Genomic DNA, 24,379 nt, shown 5'->3' with positions numbered 1-24,379 from the left:
CATCTTTAGAGAGACTCATCTCCTGGCTCAATTCAATCAAACTTGCATTGAAGCGAATAAGGCATCAAATAAAATAAGGCATCAAATAAAATAGCAAGAGGAGCCTAGTTTTAGGTACTTGCAACAGAAAATATTCAGTTCACTCACTTTCTGAATAAGACATGTAAGTAGGATTTAGTTACATTAACAACAATGCAGAATATTCATTGTTGGAGGATTTGATTGAATGAAGCCCTTGATCTACTGAGCTCTGTTCATGAATTCTGTTTCTTTTGACAGTTACGTAACGTTAAAACGCATGTCTGACTATATTACTGACCATGCTATTTTAGAACCCCCCCCCCCAATGTATTTTCATAAGACAGCAACCAATTAACACACATGAAGGATCCCACTAATCAGAAACACAAAGAGAAGATTGCAAAAGTAGAAGAATGCCTTCAGTCAAGTTTCCCTGATTAGTCAAGCACTTTTCCCCCTGATCTCAGAGAGTGGGAGAACTACTAGGAAAGGTCAATAATTCCTCAAGGCTCTTCTCCACACAGGCAGGCAGGCAGGCACGCACACATCTAGCTAAAAAAAACAATAAAACCACCACTAAGCAAGACGAAAAACCTATTATGACCTACTTGTCCTCTGGTGACCTTAGCGAGCCTACATGCTAAGCTACACTTAAAACACATTGGTTAGCCTTTGGCGCTAGTAATAAATTATGAATTCACGGCTGATAATGACCTCCGAGTTATCCAGGAGCGGATATCCTCCCCTTTTAAATATTAACGGTCTACGTTCCAAATGAAACCCTTTTCCCTACATAGGGGTCAAAAGAAAGGCACCTGGTCACAGTAGTGCACTAAATAGGGAACAGGGTTCCATTTGGGACGAATCGGTGGAAGAATAATGAATGCGGGGAACAGAGGAGAGCGGGAGACTGACCTCTGGGTCCATGAGCTGATGTAGCTGAAGACTCGTAAAGCATGCTCCTTCTTCAGCTGTAGGCCCTCAGTGCTGTCTGCATCCGATACTGGAGGGGAGAGAGAGCAGACAAGGTGGTGAGTACAGTTCAATGTACATGGAAAAGGCAAGTGTAGGACATGACACTTGACCCACACTGCTTGTTCAAAGGCTACTGGCCTATATAGTGGCCACGCGCTAGAAAATTGCACACATAGGAAGCTGAAATTGCAATGCAAATATTTTAGGCATTATCCAAGACCGTTGAAGAAGGAATAGTGGTTGTCAGACGCTTCGCTACAACAACAAAATATATTTCCCGAGGCGCAATGCGAACGGTCCTTTGGTCAACAGGAGAACAGAGATGATCATCTCTAGTCTGGATGGGAGACTGACCCATGGAAGTCTCAAGCCTCTGGTGAGAAACGTGCCTCAGCACCACATTAGCACGGCGCCAGGCAAAGCTCCCCATCACCGACCACTAACAGGTACACCAAAATGCCTTCCCAAGCAGCATTGGCTTGTACAACAGGCTAAAAATAAAGTCAGCTACTGTATTATGTGTTGGTGACTAGGAATGGGGGTAGAAATACATTTCACTATTTGAATAGTATCATACATTGTCGTCGGTATCCGGATATTAGAAATATACTAACGTTTTTAACCTGAGCACTGCTGTGCGAAAAAGAGGCTGGCGCTCTATCACTGCTCCTGCTTGGAAATGCTGGTGAGATGGGAGCGAGCAGACAGGCAGAGGTCGTGTCTACACTTGACACTTACATGCGACTTCTGCTATCAGAACACGAAGATCACATTGAAAAGCCACTTTGCGGTCTGACTGTGTTCAGATCTGGCTGACCACTTCAGGAGATGGTCAGGGACGCATTGTGTGCCGATTTCTCCTAAGTCTGGACGTAAACAGGCTACCGAAATCGCATACAGTGTCCGATGTTATCAGCAAGCACTCCTCCCACAAGTCTCCAGAAAGCGTGTGTTTTGGGACCGAGAGGCACCTTTTCATTATATTGCTGGAGGAAATACACTACCGGTCAAAAGTTTGAGAACACCTACTCATTCAAGGTTTTTTCTTTATTTTTACTATTTTCTACATTGTAGAATAATAGTGAAGACATCAAAACAATGAAATAAATAAAATACAACAACAAAAAAAATTGGGGGCTGGAGTTATGCTAACCCGTTTGCGTTGCTTGCTCTTGACTAGCTACAGAGGTTAGCTGGCTCGTGTGCAACACTAGTTCGCTACTGCCATCAGTTGTTGCTATATCATATTTTGCCTAGTCCACAGTTTGTAGAATGCATACTGGCATTTGAATATAGCGCTGGAAAAGGGAATCCGGACACACTGTGGACACCATAGACACATTTAAATGTAGGTGCAGGCGCGTGACATGTTTGGAATTCCATCAATCAGAACTCTATATCAGAATACTAAATCTGCATGCACTGTCAAGTCTAGACACGGCCAGAGAGAGAGACGCTGCCTGGCTACAGCCTAGACTAGCTAACTTGTAGCAGGCAATGTTATTTATCATCCCATGCAATAGTGTCCGTCTTGACTGGAGTAGCCTACAAAAACTATAGGTAGCTTGGCTAATTTAGGCCACATTTAGCACCCTCTCCCCAACCCCATTCAATAAAACTAAAGCCTAGCTATTGGTTGCTTGTCGTAGCCAAATAATTTTGCTTCCGTAATTTAATTCCGTCTCAATGTGTAGTGAACGCTCACTACACATTGAGCCTCGTTGATTGGCCAACATAAAACAACAAGCGACACGTGAAGGCTACCAGACAGCTACCGGCCTTTTTTAAATGGGGCAAGTCATAAAAACTTACAACAGTTGATTTTATTAAATTAATCATTTGAAATGTCACAGACCTTGTATGTAACAATGTCACATGGATATTTAAATTTAGAAAATGCCTGTGTTAAAATAGGCCTCTACATTTTCTTGATGCAAAAATGTATTCCCACAAGTATTCAAATACTAACATCCTTTAAGACATTCGTAAAACCACGCACATCCCTATTGGTGACACACAAACACACAGTCTCAAAACAAAATGTAAGCGACGTGTGGGGCAAGGCATGTCCAATGGAAGGTTATTGCCGTGTCAAAAGTTCAGCTCTAACATTTCTGTGGAAAGTGCAGCATTGCCTATATTATTCCGCAAACCCAAAGCACTTGCGTCTTCACAAAGTCATTGGTGTAAATGAAAAACATTTGTGACACTGGGGAGGCTGCATTTGTGACGCATAATTTTCAGCCGCACCCACAGATCTGTTGTTGTTGTACCAACAGCCTATTTTCTGCTCTCAGAAAAAGAGAAAACGGACCATATTGTCGCCTCCCATTGGCGTACATGCCGAGGCTACTAACAAGAAAAGCAAAAGGACACCCCGATGAAAGCGTTAGCCGACACACAAAATGACTTAGCCCACATATTAAAGGCTTTTTAACTTGCAAACCCACACGAGTGCTTCATGTTAGACTTTTTTTTTATGCCACTTCAGACCCAATTTTTGTTGGGCTTTTCTAGTACTATTTCACGACAAGAGCACCTGTGGTTGTTTTGGAATACTTGAAGAGTTACTGCTACTTATTTTTTCTTCACTACTAACTAAAAGTTAAAAGTTTAAGATAAATTGCTAATGAAATCAACTATACATTGAATATTGCACGTTATGTTTGAGGGAGAAGTGTCATTTAAAAAAGGCACAGCCTACATGCAAACTTTGTGACAAAGTTTCCATACCCAACTGACCTAGGCCTCAATGTCACATTCTTATCATGCATAGTGCATAATAACAACCACTGTGAAAATTGGAGTTGTGCCAAAACGCTACCAAGAGAAACAGAAAACATAAAGTGGAACTAGTGTCCAGGTAAGTGGGTCTGTTCTTGAGATGAAGAAACAACAAACAGGGTTCTAAAGTTCACCAGGGCAGCTCGTCTTAACTCTGACCTAACTGTGTGTCTGCCTTCATTCCCTTTTCAACCACTTTTCTTTTTTTTATCTTGAACTGGACTCGGCCAAAATTCCCAGCTCCCTTCATAAAACAATCCATGACATTGTGTTCAGTGGCCTGTACCAAAAACATTGCGATCATCCCCAGATAAGACGATCTGGATATCCCAGCCATTGTTCTGACAGCAAAGCTTTGAGCTTGTAACAAAAAACATTAGAGAAGTAAAATAGACACCTACAACTCAGCAGTTCTCAGCAGGGCTCTGCTGTGCTCAACTGCCTGTGTTGGTGGAAGTAACGTCAGTTGGCTTAGGTGCTGATCTAGGGTCAGTTTGTCTTTTTACATCAATGGATTAGTATTAGGCTAGGGGTGGGCAGGTAAGCTGGTCCCAGAGATCTATGCTCAAGAGCAACCTCTGCCTTGCTGGCCACAGTGCCAGACAGCATCTTAAAGCAGGGTGTGTGGAGATTGACAATGGCAGTCACATGTTACATTTTAGTCATTTAGCAGACGCTCTTATCCAGAACGACTTAAAGGAGCAATTCGCAGCGTCTTCTTCAAGGGGCCATCGACAGATTTTTCACCTAGCTGGCACGGGATTCGAACCAGCGACCTTTTGGTTACTGGCCCAACACACTTAACAGCGAGACTACCTGCCACCCTGCAGGATTACTTGCACAGCATATTCAATAGCAGGTTGAAACCCTTCATTCCCTCTGTAAATCCCTCACTTCCCTTGCATGCATGCAGCCACACACAAAAAATTCCCGGCTTCATGCATACCGCAACAGCAAATTTGGGGTCAGGGGTCACCTAGTGAACGTGCCCATGGGGCTGCCAGTCTCACACACATGGGGCTGCCAGTCTCACACACATGGGGCTGCCAGTCTCACACCCTGACGCTCCAGACAAGACTCTCACACCTCTACTGGCAGCAGCCTGGTGCCAACAAACACTCACAGGGGGTGTACTCTGTTTTGCTCAACAGAGGGAAGACCCCAGTCACACGTAAAACAGCAGCTCTACTGTGAAAACATACTGTGTGGCCTACTAGCCATTTCAGAATTATTGTTGATAGACGTACATGTGGGCCAGAGAGAGGGTGTTTTGCTCAAAGAAAAAAGGGGGCCCTTTTAGAACACTAGTGTCATAGGCCTACTCCTCCACACACTTTAATAATACATCAGTGTGTTCACTGATTATAGGCCAAAGGAAATGTATAGAACCTTTAAGTAAGGCTACATTTCTAATTTGCCTACAAACCACCAAATGAATGAGCGCCTAAAATGTCATACTCATTGCTCATTTGAATAACAGATTTGCAGAGGGGATAGGTTATGTTATATTCCATTCATCTAGTTTATTTTAAATGTGTATTGGCAGGGTGAAAGAACCTTTGAGCAGTAGCATCATGACACCCCTTTCAAAGGGGTCCTGCAATAATCAACACACAACTGCTTTACCATGTGGGTTTGGATGTCCTCCCAAAATATGGAGACAATTTAAAAAACGATTAGTCCAAGTCACCAACTCAAACGCTTAGTCACTAATATCAGACTGAAAATAGGTGTAAAACATAAAAAACTCACAAGACATCCTAACTAGTAAACAAACATATTAAGATTAAAATGCAAAATCCCATATTATTGATGGCAAACAACTCATATGGCAAGAAGCACAGTACACCAGGCCATAAGGCAGACTGTCAGCAGTGTCTTCTTGCTACCATCGCCAATGCATTCCCATATTCAGTTCGCTAACTAGGCAAAACAAGTACACTCTACATATACAAACCATTGCAATTTCATAGACGTATAACTAGCTATAGATGCAATGGAGGAAACAAGAGACGTAGCCCTAAAAAAAATACCCCCAAAAAATGGGCCTTTGTTTATTCGCTCCCATATCCCGTTATGAAAGCAATATGGCCTAGTTAGCTAACGTTACATCGTAGCTAGCAAATAATCTGTTCTGATGTTACTGTCCATTTTAATCTTAACTAGGAAATACATCCAATGGCATTCGAAGGCACATTTGATTTTGATTAAGAACAAGTTTATAATAGTTAACAAGCAATCAAAAACTCAAATGAATCATAGTTGGCATATGTTATACATGCCTAGCTTGCTAGCTAGCTTGCTCGCTTATTGTATTTAAGTAAATAAACTAGTGACCCCATATTACTCAGCTAACGTTAGCCGACAATGCTAAACATTTGCTTGTAATCTGGCAAAATTATATTACAGCGCCTGTGTCAACTCAAACATGAAAACTAATTAGTCCGTTTTGATGCTAGCTGGCTAGTCAGTGAGTTAACGTTGGACAACTCGTTAGTCAACGTGAAACTGACAAACATATCAACCAGACAGGCTAGCTAGAAAGAGCGAACACGCCTGCACAACATAACCACTTCCACAGCCACCCCTCTCGTCTCGGACATAAAAAAGGCACATGCAATGTGTAGCAAACATTTGTTATGGCCAAATACATGTCAAACCACATGTATACAAGCAGTTAACCAAACTGTTAGCTAGCTAACCAAGTTACCATACAATGGCATCAACCCAATCTAATTAGTTAGCTAACTAAGTTAAATTATGTTTAGATTCTCGTCTAGCTACCAAGCCAGTTCAATCTGTTCAGGCACCCCTTCATCCTGCAGCGATTTGACAGAGACAGGCCTCAAAGTTGCAGACAAGGTTCCATTTACATTCAGATCATTAATTCAAGACAAGGCCTTACATTGGCAGCTGTCTGGCTAGTGGAGAACCGGGTACGATAGCTAGCTGTCCAGCTTCCATCAGGTAGCCTGACTTAGCTAACGTTAGCTAGCGTTAGGGGACCACTACGGCCAAAACATTTAATATATTTTTTTCACTTACTTTCATTTAAAACCTCCACCAGCTCGGCGCAGTTTTCACACATCGTTCATTAAGAAAATAACAAAGGAAAAGTGTAGTCAAACCATTGGAAATTGTTGATGGATACGAATTGTTGGCACCTGGTTGTTTTGGGGGAAAAGGCCCGACGTAGTGGTTGGTGAAGGTTTGCTAATGCATTAAATAAAATAAGGGAGAGTAATAGATTCAGATTGAATTTGATACTAAATATCGTTGATAAAGTCAAAAGGTAAGAGGCATTAAGATTCAGTCGAGTCAATATCCAATCGGAGCGTTACTGGAGTGTAGATACCGCAGCCATATTGAAAAGGGGTGGGGGCACAGCATGTTCATAATTCGTAACTTTCCGTTGTCTCCTTCGCCTTGTTCGTCTTTTTCCGCTAGTCTCGCGGTTACACCATCAGCAAGAACTGTTTACAAATGGCGTTTCATTCACAAGCAGCAGACAGTTAAGAGAGCACCAGCCAGTAGCCACTGAGGGGATTCGATTATCTGGCCCGGGTTACCCCGATGAGGGAAGGATACACAGGGCATGTGCCAGGTGGCCCCTTCAGTAATGACTAGGATTCTGTTTTCACATGCATAAGTGATTGCTTTTTATCTGCTTTCCCATTGAGAACTCTTTTGAAATTTCAAAAATACATTTGATGGAAAATATATGTTTGTTTCAGGACGAGTCACAATGCTGCCTTGTTGACAACATTATAGAGCGACGCAGATTACGGTTCGATTTGAAGGTGCTCCTCCCTCATTGCTTGTGCCCTTTCACGTCACGGACCATAGACCGGTGAACTGCGGCTCAGGTTTATAGATGGCCCTCATTGGCACCAGCAGACAAGCGCACCTTTGCAGACATTTTATTCATTTGGGGAATTTGTCAGAGAAGTACTATGCCATGGCATCGTTTTTATTTTATTTGTTACTCCAAAGTATTTAAGTAATTTAACCTTAACGTTCAACCTTCCTCTCAAAATGCAGACTTATCAGTGAGTGTTTAATAGTTTCAAATCCTAATTCAGATATTAGATTGAATAACCTTCAATGATGGAAGGAAACACACACAGAATAGGACATACACAGTTTTGTAAAAATAACCAACTTTATGTTCCCATAGTACTAAGACAGCTTTACAAACAGGATGATATGCACATAACCTTCATTTGATCTAACATTCTTGTCCAAATGTCAGAGCAGTCCGTTTTTGGTGCAAACAAAACCTGACTCGCCACATAAAAACTGCTGCCAAAACAGAAACAAAGGAAGCAGCGTCATTTACCGTCACATTCATCTGCAGGCTCCTCCAAAAAACACACGTTCTTTCTATTGGAGCACTTCCTGACACTACAGCGCTTTTTAAAGTAACCTTTTAACGTGTGCTTTTAACATATCTTACATATAAACAAATAGAAGAGGTGTTGGTGGGGGGGTGTAGGGAAAGAAAGAGGGTTAAAAATAATTATTTCTTTCAACTTCATGCACGGCGAAACAGAGGATGACCAAAAATATAACGCTTGAATTAGGAGGGAAAAGGAGCAATACCATATTATTACACAAATGACTCTGTATAAAATGCGTCCGTATGCAAAAAAATGTGAGTGCCCGAATCATAGGCGCAATTCTCATTTACATATTGGCATTGATTTGGTCGACAAAGCACCTCTCAATCTCACACACACACACACACACTTGACAAGAGGAGCTCCCAGCTTCTCTTGGCTTTCTTTTTTTCAAAAACTGTACATGTTTACTGTGGTGTTCGTTCCTATGTGGCGGCACTCAGTCGCACATCTCCTCAGGGAGCTCATGGGGGTTGAGGATGCCGGGGACGGACATCTGCAGCTTGTGTTTCTCCTCCTGGGCCTGCCGCAACGACGTCTCCCGCTCCTCCAGGAACAGGTCTGTGGTGTCCTCGCCAGCAAACTCCTGGACAGGGAGTAAAAAGAGGAAGTTGAGTGTGAGGGACAAATATCATGTACATCTACCATGCTTCAGTGGTTTGACACCTCAGACTGATAGACACGCGAGGGCCAGAGAGTTACTAAGCGTTTGCACCCATGTGTGTGTGGCTACAAAACCAGAGTGACTCACCTTGATCTGCACCAGGAAGTCCCTCAGGTGCTCCTTGAAAGCGGGGATATCCTGGTTCAAGCTGAATAGACCTGTTACAAACACCTTCACCTGGGCACTGGAATGGAGAGGAGAGTCAGGATTACAACACAATCACCTACCTACATACCAACTACCTACAGTAAGTAGATCACTTTAGATCAACTAGTTATTGTCTGTAGTACAAATGTATCCAACACCAATGTAAAATAGATGAGGCCCATGAACTACAGGTTCAGCCATTTGGGCCAGTGCGGTCCATTGTAGAGGAAGCAGCGAATTTGACAAGGCTGACAACTAACACATCCCCATTTCAGTGCTCAGAGTGGAGCACAAAATGTTTAATTTAAAATTGTCTTGACAGGGTCCCTCATGGCAGCTAAGAATAATGCAAATAGGCAGGCTGACAGACACACTTACTCTTGTAGATGGGGGAAGGCTGTCTTGAGCAGGTTGGCCACATACTCCTGAACGTAGCCCTGGTTGTTCTGGCTGGCTGGGTTGAGGGAGGTGCTGATTTTACCCTCCTCCACCAGGTTGAACATGTATGCCAGGATGGACGCGTGCATGGTTAGCCCTGCAGAAAGTCAAGCATAACATCAATTATACCTACGCTTGTCTGGCACTCACCAATGGCACATAAGCACATTGTCGTGTCCATCTGCCATGTCTGTGTTTGACTCTGCTGCAATGTGACATCAAAGTTAAATATCCCCATCAGGAATCAAACCATCTACCCATCTAGTGTAAAACAAGGACTCGGATTCCTCGCCTGTACCCAAAACTTTTTACAGTACCATAGATGTTTCCGGTGATATTTAACTGTCAGCCACCGACCCCACCACCCCCTCACCTGCTGTATGCGAGGTATCTGTGACAACAGAGAAGATGTGCTGGAGGATGTCACAGAAATAGGTCTGGTAGAAGCTCTGTGCGGCAGCCTCCTCCTGGGCCACGTTCTGCAGCAGGGTGTAAAGAATCTGCAGACCTGGGGGACATAACGAGACAGACAGAGAAAAAGAGGATGCGGGATGAGTGGCTTGATGACAATAATAAGCAGGGCACATTCCACAATGTACCGAAAGGACTATTTTCTCAGACTCAGATTAAGCCTAGTCCTGGACTAAAAAGCTGTTCTCCATTGAAAGAAAAGCCTTAGCCCAGCATTAGAGTTCACCTGTGTCTGAAACGCCCATAATATTTGAAATATAATTAAGTGAACTGCAATTCACTTCAGAGGAGTTTGACAACCTCATTCATCAACACAGTTCCAATCTCGTGAAAGTACTAGTATGTATGAACAGGTAGGTAAGGCAAAAGCATATGGAGGGTCCTACCAGTGTCTGCAACATTCCTCATGGTGTGTTTGAAAGCCCAGATAATGGAGTCCAGAACCAGTTTGAACTGGGCCGGGGGAATGGAAAGGAAGGCCGGGAAGCACTGCGAGTTCACAGCTTGAAGGAGGTAGAAGAAATGGGTCCTATGCTCTGGGTACTCCTCAAAGTCCTGGAGAGGAAGAAAAAGGGGACAATTCAAGTTGGACAATGTCAGTGGAATTACTTTCTATAAGGAATAAAGACTGCTTGGATTATCTCAGTCATACAGTCTTTGTTCACATAAACAATTACAAAAAGTATCCTGTGTTCAACAATCCTGCACAACCATGCATTGTAAAGACTTGACCGATTGTCTGTAGTACAAATTTATCCCCAACACCCACGCAAAAGGGATGTGGGGCCCATGAACTACAGGTTAACTGTGGCAGCCATTTTGGCCAGTGCGGTCCATTGTGGAGGAAGCACCGAATTTGACAAGGCTGCACACCAACACTAACTTTCTGTTAATGTTCCTTTGACATCATGTACAGTCTATAAGGGCCACTCAGGCCAGCTAAGAATATAAGCTAATTAATAGATTACCACATTTTTAGTATAGTGCTATAATAGTATAGGAAACATCTATGAAACATACTTTATTGATCATGTTCAAAGTGCACTCGAAGACTGCGTCGAAGATCTTCGGGATCTCCCCGGTAATGTGTCCGCCCAGTTTATTGACGATGGTCGCCATGGTGCTGAGCACCTCAGGCTCTCTGGCGGCGGGGACGTTACGCTGGTAGTCGATGAGTACGGCCTCCAGCAGGGGCGGGACAAAGTTCTCCCCCACCTGAAGAACCACGGAACGTGGTAGAACGTGATCAGTTAATAAAAGGACATTCAATCTAACAAAGCAAACTGTCAGATAACTGAGGGCTTGGGGCTCCACTGGGGGATAGTGGTGGTTCAATTCATTGGCACCATAGTTATTTTAGAGGAACTGACAGGCAAATGCTATATCTGTCTGTGATGTGAGCTATACTCTGCTTTTTCAACCTGTAAGTGGATGAAATTGTTTCAATGGGCATGATGCCTCTGGATAAGGTTGGGGCTGTGTGGAGTGCAAGCTAGTCCAGACAGCGAGTTCCATCTTTCTGGTTGTCTTTCTGCCTCCCGTTTCTCTATGGTGTGGTTTAGACAGGCCATCTATGGTCTGAGAGACGCCCGCTCTGATCCCACCATTAGATGTATTGTTTATTTAACAAGGGAAGTCAGTTAACAACAAATTCGTATCTACAATTACGGCCTTCTGAGAGGATCTATAGAATAACCACTGGTCTATACCATTCCCTACAGGCTGTGACTCTAGATTTGATTAAGACAGGACAGACTCGCCATTTGTGGGTCGTTGGAGCGGCTGACCCAACCTGAGATCAGCTTGAGCGTTTCTCTCTTCACCGTCCTCATGCTCCGGATCAGGGGCTGCTTGGTCACCATCTCTCCTAGCAGGACAATAGAGCATTAGTTAGCTAGCATAGGGATTAGTGTGGTAGCATTGAGTTAGCATTGGACAGCTCAGTGACGCTTAAGAAACATTATTATGCCACGTTCAAAACAACTGAGAACTTCAGTATGTTCAAGACAAACGAGCTCTGACTGAGAAAAATTGTTGTGAATGGTCACCCAGACCCGACTTTCCGACCTGAATATCACTGACGGCATGATTTGACATTGTAAATTTCCAGAGTTCCCAGTTGTCTTGAATGCACCGTTTGACTGGACTTATAGTTCTGTGACTGATGCCGCAGACAGACAGTTAAGCACACACACACACTTTGACAAGCAAGTGCCTCAGGCATACTAGAGTGACAGACCCACACACCAAGACAAACAAGCACCTCGGGCACACAGATCAGATAGACCAGAGACAGACGACTAGGCACACACGTCTCACCGTTGGTCTGGATGGCAGAGGAGATGTTCTCACTCAGACACTTGTAGACATTGAGCATGTCCAGGTAGATCCGTCCTAGCTGCACCACGAAGGGATGACCCACGGCCTTGCAGGCCCGCACGTTGGTCTTCAGGATGCTGCCCAGCTGACGCACGGTCTCTGCATCCTTCAGGATGTCCACATTCTGGGGGAGAGAGAGTCAACAAGTCAGTTAAAATGCTTTCACCGCATCTTCAGACAACATATGGTAAGTCGCTCTGGATAGCTTTTTACTCAAGTGTAAAAAGATGAGGCTTTGCGAGTTGCTATTTACAACAACAAATGGGAGAAAAGGCATTTGTTGCTTATAAAACTACAAGGGCATCTAAGACGGTGGGTGTTCCTCTTCATTTCTTCATGGCACAGCGGTACAATGTGGGTGACACCCTCGTGCTGTTTGGGTTGTGGGGGAGAACTTCGTGGGCTACACTCAGCCTCGTCTCAGGATGGTAAGTTAGTGGTTGAAGATATCCCTCTAGCAGTGTGGGGGCTGTGCTTTGGCAAAGTGGGTGGTGTTATATCCTGCCTGTTTGGCCCTGTCCAGGGGTATCGTCGGACGGGGCCAGTGTCTCCCGACCCCTCCTGCCTCACCCTCCATTATTTATGCTGCAAAAGTTTGTGTCGGAGGGCTAGAATCAGTCTGGAGTATTTCTCCGCTCTATCCGGTGTCCTGTGTGAATTTAAGTATGCTCTCTCTAATTATCTTTCTTTCAGAGGACCTGAGCCCTTGGACCATGCCTCAGGACTACCTGGCCTGATGACTCCTTGCTGTCCCCAGTCCACCTGGTCGTGCTGCTGCTCCAGTTTCAACTGTTCTTCCTGCGGCTATGGAACCCTGACCTATTCACCGGACGTGCTACCTGTCCCAGACATGCTGTTTTCAACTCTCTAGAGACAGCAGGAGCGGTAGAGATAATCTCAATGATCGGCTATGAAAAGCCAACTGACATTTATAGGACTGGCCACCCTTCATAGCCTGGTTCCTCTCTAGGTTTCTTCCTGGGTTCTGGCATTTCTAGGGAGTTTTTCCTAGCCACCGTGCTTCTACACCTGCATTGCTTGCTGCTTGGTGTTTTAGGCTGGGTTTCTGTACAGCACTTTGTGACATCAGCTGATGTAAGAAGGGCTTTATAGATACATTTCATTAATTGATTGTGTTGCATCCATATAATTTAAAATGCTTTGAAACAAGAGGTAACCAAAACCCAATCCCATAGTGGAGTGTGACTTACCTTGGTGGCCTGTTGGATGATGCTGTCCCACACCTGGTTGGGTAGCAGCATGTACTTCTCGATGAGGTGCTCTTGCACGGCCTGGTCCGTCTGGGCCCCAATCATGTAGCCCACCGCCTCGTAGAACGTGTGCACCTGAGGGGAAGCGATACGAGGTTGATTATGGTCATATGAACAACTCCAGCCATTTCACATGGCTGTGACAACTGGAAACAGGGTGCTCCCTGAACTTGGCCAATAGAAAACTCAAAACCAGTGTTGCTACTTGAAAATGTTCTTCAACTACTACTGTATTTTACTCTTAGTTTTGGTTGTTTTCAGAGGCCTATAGCTCAACTGTTTTACTGCTAATCTTGGTGTATCTGTGTACCTGTTGGGGCTGGAGGTCACAGATGATGGTGTTGATGTTGTTGAGGATCTCGTCGATGAAGGGCATCACCTCGCCCACCTGCACCTGGACAAAGTGGCGCCGGCACTTCTGGGCTATCTTGATGAAGGTGTCGCACGCCATGTCCTGCACGCCATCGTGAGTCTCTGTAGGGAACAATTACATTCAAATAAAACGTTTAATAAAAGGACGTGTTCATTTGGACATACCGTAGCGGAACTTTTTTAAAAAGCTTTGAATCGAAAACCGCAAATGACTATTTCTTATGGGACTAGTCCAGGTAGTCCCTCCCCCTGTTTCACAGTTGGCTTTCTTCTGTCTTGTGCCAAATGAACAGAGCCCTGGTATTTTGCATGGATGCAAAATCACACCAAGGAAATCCATTTTCAAATGACACTGAAAACAGTATCCTGTATCTTTTTGAGATATGCAAGTGGTGGCCTGAACAAAGTTGCTTACCGTGCATGAACTCAAAGAGCTTGTTAACAACAGTCTTGAGGAACTTCCAGTGGGCTCGGAGGAAGCGTGGGTACTGGCCCACGATGTACATGATGTTTGAGGCGATGATGGCTTTGTTGTCCTTCCCCCTCTTCTGCTCACAGAGACCCAGCAGGTCCTGAAGACATGATGAGAAAACGACAGTCGGTCAACAACACTGAAACGCAGCTCAGTACATCCTGACAGTCACTCTACAGCAGCAGAGTTGGGGCCAATTACATTTTAAGTCTTGTCAGGTGACTTGGACGTGTAATTTCTCCATAAGTGTCATTCAATTCTTTTTTTGGCCAAATGTCGTTTCTATCAATCACTCCAAGCACCCACTGTTCTGAGTCCTCGGCGTAGACATAGCCCTGTTACTCTCCGCCCCTCATGACACAGGCTCAACACGCAGTCGGACTGCAACACCTCAAGGAGCAGGTTATTCAATTTCTGAACAGTAAGTGGAACATTTCTGGTCTAACAGAGCACGGAATTGATGACTAAGACCAGCAACTACTGTGTGTGTATTTTTCCCTTTAAAGACCGTAGCTACCTGTGAAGGTGCGACGCGTGTATGTGCGTGGTTGCGAGTGCATGAGTGTGCGCTGTGTCCGTTAAGACTACTACAGACCTTGATGACGGTGACCAGGAAGCGCTTCTCGTCCTCCTCGTGCATGGCCCCGCTGATGGAGCCGATAGCCCAGCATAGCGTGTTCAGGTTCCTCCACGACCACTCTGTCCCGTTGACCTGGTTGTGCAGCTTCTCCGTCATGATGCGCTCCGTGTCCGCATAGTCCAAATGGGTCAGGTAAACTGGGGGGGGGGGGGTATGGTAATAACAGAGAGAGGGAGTATGTGAATAGTTCCCTACGTTATAGACAGCGAACAAAAGTGTACAGGAGAGATGTGCATCACTGACAGCGATCAATTGTGGAAAGTTCCTTTGACAAAGGAAAAGATTGTGGATTAACTGACATTACAGACTAGAGAGAGGACGTGTATATGTGTGTGGAATGTTCAGACGGTCCTGGGCCAGGCACTTACCCAGTGTCTCTCTCATGTTCTTATAGAGGTTGATTGAGTCTGTGTCCTTCATGAACTCTCGGACCACCTCGCCCTGGTCGTTCTCCACCACCAGAACTTCCTCTGGTTTGGCCATTCGGCTCACCATCAGCGTACGCACCTGTGTTACCAGGCAGACAACATGCCAGTGACAATTAATGGACAATCTAAATAGTGTGATCCTATCAGAGACACCATGAGGCAGGGACACAGTCGGGGGGAAACAGTTTGAAGTGGTGGGAACCTTGTTCAATTGTCACATCTTTTTATTTTGTCGATTGCTTTGCTACGCTCTTCCCTATGACACGACCCTGAAGGACATTGGTTTGGGGGAAGGTCAAGAGAGAGTGTGTGTACCCGTCCGTCGGTCTGTGTGTTACTCCTCACCTTGGAGAGCACGGGCAGGTAGAGGTGCCGGCGTGGCGGCACGTCAAAGTGCTGGCTCCCAGAAAGCAGGGGGGAGGTGGAGGTGGAGAAGGGGCTCTCCCTGTAGAGCTCGGCCGCCAGGTGGTTCCAGTACTCCAGACAGATCTTAAAGATCTCTGTCTCCTCCACCTCAGACACGAGCAGCATGTAGTGCAAAGCCTGGAGAGGGGGGGGGGGGGGGGGATTAGAACAACAGAAGGTAAGGAGAATCTTGAGGATTGGGGGGGTTAGCGCCATTTCAATGGTGCGTGACTTGAGGACAAAAACAAAAACTGAAAAAATAATAATAAAATGCAGGTAATAAACTCAGCAAAAAATAAATACGTCCCTTTATCAGGACCCTGTCTTTCAAAGATAATTTGTAAAAATCCAAATAACTTTACAGATCTTCATTGTAAAGCATGTTTCCCATGCTTGTTCAACTAACCATAAACAATTAATGAACATGCACCTGTGGAACAGTGGATAAGACACTAACGGATTACAGACGATAGGCAATTAAGGTCACAGTTATGAAAACTTAAGGACACTAAAGAGGCCTTTCTACTGACTCTGAAAAATACCAAAAGAAAAGATGACCAGGGTCCCTGCTCATCTGCGTGAACGTGTCTTAGACAAACTGCAAGGAGGCATGAGGACTGCAGATGTGGCCAGGGCAATAACTTGTAATGTCCGTTACTGTGAGACGCCTAAGACCGCGCTACAGGGAGACAGGAAGGACAGCTGATCGCCCTCGCAGTGGCAGACCACGTGTAACAACACCTGCACAGGATCGGTACATCCAAACATCACACCTACGGGACAGGTACAGGATGGCAACAACTGCCCGAGTTACACCAGGAACGCACTATCCCTCCATCGGTGCTCAGACTGTCCGCAATAGGCTGAGAGAGGCTGGACTGAGGTCATGTAGTTCTGTTGTAAGGCAGGTCCTCAAACATCACAGGCAACAACATCGCCTATGGGCACAAACCCACTGTGGCTGGACCAGACAGGACTGGCAAAAAGTGCTCTTCACTGACGAGTGGCGGTTTTGTCTCACCAGGGGTGATGGTCGGATTCGCGTTTATCGTCAAAGAAATGAGCCTGTACTCTGGAGCAGGACAGAGTTGGCGTTGGAGGGTCCGTCATGGTCTGGGGCGGTGTATGAAAGCATCATTGGACTGAGCTTGTTGTCATTGCAGGCAATCTCAACGCTGTGCGTTACAGGGAAGACATCCTCCTCCATCATGTGGTACCCTCCCTTGCTGGAACCTGTTGGATCGGAGGGTGAGGGGCTAGGGCCATTCCACCCAGAAATGTCCGGGAACTTGCAGGTGCCTTGGTGGAAGAGAGGGGTAACATCTCACAGCAAGAACTGGCAAATCTGGTGCAGTCCACGAGGAGGAGATGCACTGCAGTACTTAATGCAGCTGGTGGCCACACCCCCCTTTTGTTCAGCGACACATTATTCCATTTCCATAGTCACATGTCTGTGGAACTTGTGCAGTTTGTGTCTCAGTTGTTGAATCTTATGTTCATATAAATATTTACACGTTAAGTTTGCTAAAAATAGTTGACAGCGAGAGGACATTTCTTTTTTTTCTGAGTTTAGTATTTGAGGTCAAAGGTAAAATTGTTCTGGCTGCAGTACAGGTTGGTAAGGAACAAGAGGGTATGTGAACTGTTAATACGTGACTTATGGATGAAAGCGATTGATTTGTGCATTTCTCCTGCCAAAAAATTGTAGGAACAGTATCTCTGCTGTTATTGTCCAGTATTCACGGCGTTAACGCTACCTCCACGAGTGTCTCCCTAAGGTTGGGCCTCTTCTCGATGAGCTGTCCATGCTCTTTCAGGAAGGTGCAGAGGAACAGGCTGAGGTTCTGGATGAAGTTCTGCTCGTCGTCCTTACCATTGGAATATGCCAGGCGGATGTTGGTGTTCAGGGGGAGCATCTAACATGCAAAGAGAGAAAGGGGAAAATGCAGATTATGTGATGCGTCAATTAGTGTTAAATCACTTGTTTTTTTCTTTATGTAAAAATGTATGCTAACTTCTTAACAGTTCTTATGATGCCTGCAATATGATCGTTGTTGAAACATAGGGTCTGCAGTATCCTGTTTAAAATAATATATGAAACCCATCGGTTTGTCCTGCTCCATCATTTGGGTACCACTGCTACAATAGAGTTTTGACAGTAGGCTTAACTGGCCAGCAGATGGAGCTATGCATACCAGTTTGAGCTGACATGGTGTGTACCTGTTTGAGCTGATCCATGGTGAGCGTGAAGAGGTTGACAAACTGCTCCTCATACTGGTTGACACTCACGCCGGCGATCTCCGTCAGACACTTCAGCGTCACGTTGCGGAACATAGGCACGTTCAAGAACTGGGAACGGACGAAAGGAAGAAGAGGTTAGTCAACAGGGTCGTATTCACTAGGCACCAATCAGGAGAAAACTGACTGAAACAACGAGGGACTACTTGAGCTTGTCCAATAAGAAAAAGTTCTGGACCGAAGTTGAGTACACAACAGTTCACCTGACAAGACTGAATCCAAACATTACACTTGATTTTATGTGCATTTTACATTCTGTACTTTGACGCATTTGCTGATAACGAAATCTGAAAATACTCTGGATACATTCAGTAACATGTGCAACATAAGACAAAAAAAATGACACGGATTTGAGTGAGAGGACTAACTGGTGTCTCCAAGTGGCCACACACCTCTCAAAGAAGAGTCTTCAACTATAAGCTTCTTTTTTTTGCTCTCCTATCTGTGCTGTTGAGGAACTAGAGCAAGCACACTTGTAGTTTAGTCCTGAACACATCCCCGCCATCGCACAATTACTATTGTGGTTTATGCAATCCAATAACACCCAATTATAAATCGCAATCTGGGTCAAGTGGGCATGATTTGAAAGCTTATTCTATTGCCAACATGACCAGTCTTTATAAAATATGATATTACAGTGTTCAAAAGGCAATTCAGAGAAAGAGATCGGAATTTTGGTGCACGTAGAAAGGAGTCATGACTGCATTCAGGTGCTGCTGCAAATTTTCTTCACAATTAACAAACATAGGCTCATTCTGTTCAGAACAACCCAGGGTATGCCGCCATATCATATTGTAACTGTACAACAAACAGTGATCATAAACTGACACGGTATATGACATAAGTTTTGAGATTTGGACACGTGAAAGTCACATTTGGACGAGTGTTTGGCTTGCTTGTATGACATCAAAGCGGTATTTATTATAATCCTCATGTCTCATCTCTCAAAATACAGTCCTGCTCAGCCACTATAGAGCTCTAACGTCATGTACAGCATGTTACTGTACAGCCACTTGGTTCCAATTTAGGCATTTATTGGTGGCTAAATCTGCCATTTTCAACCGGTATACGGGTACAAGTGTACGGATGTTTGCAGCAGACCAAGTCGCCGACGCAACAAGGTGCAAATGTTTCAAACATTCACAATATTGTTCCTCTGGTTCTTACGCACTTGCAAGCAAAACCAATGCAAGAGCGCCTTTGTGAGAGGATGCCTATAGCTCAACTGCCGTTTCAAGTTTACACAAGCCGGTATTGCTGTATCACATCAAAAACACCACTAAATTGCCTAGGGAGATGTTTCAATGGAACCGAGAAGTAGTAATACGCCGATACTTAGTCATCTAATTTTCAGTATGGGGACAGGTGCAAGTGAGTCATCAGGAGTTGAGTTACCTTGTACACCAGAGTGCTGATCAATTTGGTCTCAAATATGTACCCCAGGGGGATCCAGTTCAGGAAACGCAGGAGAGTCTCGAGTGTGGCTTGGACCAGAGGGGCATTCTGGGAGTTTTCCTGCAGAAAAAATTGCATTTAACTTGTGTTGGGTATTCAACATGTCAATTTCATATCATATTTAGAATCCCTGAGCCATTGCTTACCATGACAAACTGGCAGAGCTGGAATATTTGCGAGAATTCATTGCACATACTGAAAGAAAAAGAAAATCATTACTAAATAGCATGTCAGTGTACAATTCCATCTTATCTACCCATGCCTTCGAATAATGTGATGATAACATTTTTACAATTCAGTTGCCATGAAGAGACTGGTAATGATACCAACCACTAACACTCAGGGAAACATACTCTTTGTGATATACAATACATCTCCAAGCAGCCAAAGCATTTATTGTATAAATAAGCATTCAATTGTACCGTGTAGACTACATTGTATCCTGCGCATATGACAAACTTGAAAGTTATTAGGTAGCTGGATAGGAGACGTTATGTACCTGTCTTTCAGGTGCTTGGCCTTGACCTGGGTCATCTGTCCACTGGAGAAGTCAAAGACCTCCTCACTGAGCAGCTTGAGGATGATCATGTTGTTCTGACACAGACTCTCGCTGGTGCGGCTGGCACCCACAATGTCACTGATGAAGGTAGGCCAGTGCTTGGGCCACTCCTGCTTCAGGATCTACACAAGCAGAGGAGACACGTTGCGTTTGATTGTTTCGGTTTTAACCATTTGTAATGACAGGACAGACGTGTTTCTTACAAAATTGCTTTTTTTTTTTACCTGTACGAGGATCATGTTAAGTTTTGCAATGTACACTCCATCTTTCTGAAACACAGATTAAAAATGCAGATGAAATTTGGGAACGAGCACAGAATTTCAACATGGAAAACATTGCAGCGAGAACAGGGTCAAACACAGGAACGACTCTTTACCTCAACATTTGCGGCATCAGATGAGGTCTTGATAATCAGACCAACGACATACTTCTTTATTCCTGAAAACATGCAGAAATGTTTGACTCAACATTGTCAAAGATCAAATGTTTGTGCCTGCATAACACGGAACATTAGCTATGTAGTCTAGCCACGTTATTCCCTTATCTTAATGTCACTGTTCATTCCCAAGGTTCGTATCTCACGCTTGGCCCTAATATAGTGGTGTTATTCCAAACAACCTATGCAGGGGGTGTTACCTTCACATTGATTTCTTGGAAGAATCTTCCAGCGTGTCTTGATCACAGTCTCCAGAATTTGCAGTGCATAGTACTGGAATGGAGAGGAGGGAGAGGCTTAGACTATCAAGAAAGGCATATCACTCACAACTTAATCTCCACTAATAAGACAGATCTTTTATGTTTGATACATTGGATAAAATACATCAAAAGCTAACAAATGTAATAAACCAGATCTACGCATCTCTATGGCTCCAACTGGACTGCCAATGCCTGGCTGTAATTAAATGCTTTTCGATGTTGACTTATTTATTCGCCCTGGTTAGAGGATGTAAACCGATCACAAGGAATGAATCACTGGCACACATACTTTAGTCTTCATGTTCTGAGAAAACTCCAGGATGGTGTCGACTCGTGTCCATGCGTCCGGGTGATCCTTGAGGTTGGTCAGCACCTCCTGGGCCATGCGTTGCTGTGGAAGACGAGGAGAGAGAAACTGTTCTGAGATCTGTGTGGCTTTAAAGGTCTAATCCGCAGTTGAAACAAAGCATGAACCCTGCCACTAAGGGATAGAGAAATGTAAACACTGAGTATCAAAGCCAATCAGAAATGATCCAATCACTGATTACTTTGTTTTTGTACAAAGCCCCTGGTTTTGAAGTCACTGCAAACAGCCTAAATGATGGCTGTCTGACTTAAGTATGTAGCATATGACAGAGCAGCAGAAGGGCAAGGAGCAGCTCTCACCTGTGATCCAATGTCATAGTACATGGAGTTGACTACATTGTCCAGCAGATTGATGTCCAGCTTTTGACTGAAGTCTAGCAGCTGTCTTGCTGCATGATCCGCCAACATTGTCATGTTTGCTGGCATAGAGCTCTAGCAATGGAGGGGTAGGGAAACATGAGAACAAATGGCAGAACTTAACTACAGACAGACCTGTAAATAAAACCTAACCAGAAGACCAAAGATATTATTTTCACTCCCGATATTACTACCTATGGCTACACCCACCCACGTAACAACAATGGCGAAATATTGAGTGTGACTAAAATTGCGACATCACTCGCAAGCCTGTAAACTTAAATAGATTTGGAAATTGCGACACCATGGACCACAAGTGGTACTTATGGTGCGTTCAAGTGCTCGTCGGAACCAGGAGAATCGAAAATGTCCGATTTATAAATGGGTTATAGTCAAACACGTGCCGGGTTTAAACCAGTTAGTCATTCGGACATTTCCGAGTTTTCTAGTTCCGGGAAGCACGTAAACGCGTCAATACAGCAACCCCTCCCTCCATCCAGCGATTCAAGAGTGCTGCTAGTTGATAACGCAAGCTAACGTTACTGTTTAACTCAAGGCTAACTTAGCGTTTACTATTGTTAGCTAGCGTTACCTCTATTGTGTATACCACTTAGTTACGTCTAAATTAACTGACCTCAAAGTTGACACAGGTCTAGCTTATCGCATAAACAAACGTCTGGCTAATGTAGTTATGTTAAGTCTGTAAGATGATAAAATTTCACTTCACTCACTCGTATTAACAAACTAAGTAATATTCACAATTATAGCTAGCAAGTTAGTTTAGCTATAAAATCAGCCAGATAGCTAAAAGGCTAGTTAGCTACCACTAATAGCTAGCTGGATAACGTTAACTACATCACTACCCAAACTCAAGAGATTCAACCCACTAAACAGCTAGCTACCAAACTTACCTTATTTAGTTTTTCCGTTGTAATAAAAAAAAGAAGAGACTTTTGCCCTTATTTTTCAACTGTCGTCTGGCTGGATGTCAAGCTATCTCATGGCACACGTTCCAGTGTGGTTGACATTCACTAGCTAGCTTCCTGGCTAATTAGCTAGCTAGCCAAATTATTTATGTCCTAATAGCACGTCGTTAGCTGTATGTCCTGCCACTGAAGCGAAGTTTCAGTATGATAATGTACATGTAACAATTTACCAAATAGCAAATAAATGTCCACGGACTAGTCTAGAAGTAGCTTAGCAATGACTGAACCGTTGCTGACGGCGAGAAATGTTGTCAAGTTAGCCTGCTAATGCACAAGCCAATGATGACTTAGCTTCCCTTGGCTAGCAAACAATTTACGGAGTCACACGTATAGCGTTATTCCGGTTCATAATCACAAATTAAAATAATCTTGAATTTATTATTGGTTCTATTCGTATATAATATTTGATAGCAGGGCTGTGTAAGAGCTTGTACGCTAGCTCTTCATCTCATGCTTCAAACCCAAGACCGGTTGAAACCGGTTAAGACTGGGATATTCCATCTAGGTTTTTCGGCCCATGGCGCCGCGTAAAATTTGGACTATGTGCACGCCCTTGAGTGATCCGATTGGTTTGTCATAAAATTGTACAAGGGTTGTCCTGTTATTTTACGGGCTAAAGATGCTGTCAATCAAAATGAACATCCATCCTTCAGTACCCATGCGGCTGTGTTTTCCGTTGGTCTGCGGGGTCCACACACCCCAAAACATATATAATCAATTTGGGTTGGTAAATGACTTCAAGTCTATGTACTGTACATAGACTTGAAATCACTGGCCACTTTAATAATGGAACACTAGTCATTTTAATAATGTTTAAATGTTTTCATACGGCTTTACTCATCTCATTTGTATATACTGTTTTTAGTCCATGCCCCTGAAATTGCTCATCCTAATATTTATATATTCCTTAATTCCATGATTTTACTTTTAGGTTTGTGTGTATCAAATCAAATTGTAATAGGTGTAGACCTTACAGTGAAATGCTTACTTACAAGCCCTTAACCAACAATGCAGTTTTCAGAAAAGTATTTTGTAAAAAAATACAAAATAAATATTTAAAGAGCAGCAGTAAAATAACAATAGCGAGACTATATACAGGGGGTACCGGTAGAGTGTCAATGTTAGGTTAGTCGTGATAATTGAGGTAATATGTACCTGTATATGTAACTCTAATATGTAGGTAGAGTTAAAGTGACTATGCATAGATAATAAACAGAATAGCAGCAGTGTAAAAGAGGGGGTGGGGAGACAATGCAAATAGTCTGGGTAGCCATTTGATTAGCTGTTGAGCAGTCTTATGGCTTGGGGGTAGAAGCTGTTAAGAAGCCTTTTGGACCTAGACTTGACGCTCCGGTACCACTTGCCATGCGGTAGCAGAGAGAACAGTCTATGACTAGCGTGGCTGGAGTCTTTGACAATTTTTAGGGCCTTCCTCTGACACCGCCTGGTATAGAGGTCCTGGATGGGAGGAAGCTTGGCCCCAGTGATGTACTGGGCCGTTCGCACTACCCTCTGTAGTGCCTTGGGTTGGAGGCCGAGCAGTTGCCATACCAGGCAGTGATGCAACCGTTCAGGATGTTCTCGATGGTGCAGCTATGGAACTTTTTGAGGATCTGAGGACCCATGTCAAATCTTTTCAGTCTCCTGGGGGGGGGGGGGGGGGAATAGGCTTTATCGTGCCCTCTTCACAACTGTCTTGGTGTGTCTGGAGGACCATGATAGTTTGTTGGTGATGTGGACACCAAGGAACTTGAAGCGCTCAACCTGCTCCACTACAGCCCCGTTGATGAGAATG

The 24,379-nt window shown here is 44.1% G+C and overlaps 2 protein-coding genes, 2 non-coding genes and 1 pseudogene across 10 annotated transcripts in view; all 5 read right to left on the bottom strand.

Annotated features, from left to right (window-relative positions):
- LOC110486004 (ubiquitin carboxyl-terminal hydrolase 34) overlaps window positions 1-7,212 on the bottom strand; it is a 57,821-nt gene extending 50,609 nt beyond the window's left edge. For all 7 annotated transcript variants that reach the window (XR_016485825.1, XM_036940655.2, XM_090196032.1 and 4 more), the window contains exons 1-2: window positions 6,826-7,212; window positions 937-1,024 (exon numbers count right to left, since the gene is read on the bottom strand). Coding sequence is in view for 6 of the 7 variants with exons in the window: in XM_036940655.2 (XP_036796550.2) it covers window positions 937-1,024; window positions 6,826-6,868 (131 nt within the window). In the remaining variant the exon portion in view is untranslated. The remainder of the gene's footprint in view (window positions 1-936; window positions 1,025-6,825) is intronic.
- A 711-nt stretch (window positions 7,213-7,923) lies between these two features.
- LOC110485112 (exportin-1) lies at window positions 7,924-23,148 on the bottom strand. Its single transcript, XM_036940652.2, has 25 exons — window positions 22,510-23,148; window positions 21,542-21,673; window positions 21,165-21,266; window positions 20,816-20,888; window positions 20,556-20,617; window positions 20,404-20,448; window positions 20,120-20,301; window positions 19,767-19,815; window positions 19,561-19,680; window positions 18,088-18,216; window positions 17,625-17,783; window positions 15,808-16,005; window positions 15,403-15,541; window positions 14,990-15,171; window positions 14,338-14,494; window positions 13,861-14,024; window positions 13,491-13,625; window positions 12,220-12,403; window positions 11,661-11,767; window positions 10,921-11,115; window positions 10,287-10,455; window positions 9,803-9,937; window positions 9,370-9,526; window positions 8,932-9,028; window positions 7,924-8,766 (listed from the first exon to the last, which is right to left on the bottom strand). Exons 2-25 carry the CDS (start codon window positions 21,665-21,667, stop codon window positions 8,620-8,622), a joined length of 3,213 nt encoding a protein of 1,070 aa, XP_036796547.1. The 5' UTR covers window positions 21,668-21,673; window positions 22,510-23,148; the 3' UTR covers window positions 7,924-8,619.
- LOC118938610 (small nucleolar RNA SNORA5) lies at window positions 9,120-9,244 on the bottom strand (annotated as a pseudogene).
- On the bottom strand, window positions 10,634-10,770 carry LOC118938607 (small nucleolar RNA SNORA5). Its single transcript, XR_005035815.2, has one exon. It is a non-coding gene; the product is annotated as a small nucleolar RNA SNORA5 (small nucleolar RNA).
- On the bottom strand, window positions 14,667-14,797 carry LOC118938619 (small nucleolar RNA SNORA17). The gene has a single exon (XR_005035826.1). It is a non-coding gene; the product is annotated as a small nucleolar RNA SNORA17 (small nucleolar RNA).
- Window positions 23,149-24,379: the final 1,231 nt, after the last annotated feature.

The sequence above is a fragment of the Oncorhynchus mykiss genome, chromosome 13 (assembly GCF_057628025.1).
Source record: "Oncorhynchus mykiss isolate SJ-2025 chromosome 13, ASM5762802v1, whole genome shotgun sequence".
NCBI lineage: Eukaryota > Metazoa > Chordata > Actinopteri > Salmoniformes > Salmonidae > Oncorhynchus > Oncorhynchus mykiss.
The sequence above is the reverse complement of the archived record's forward strand: the minus strand, read 5'-3'. Positions and strand labels throughout refer to the sequence as shown.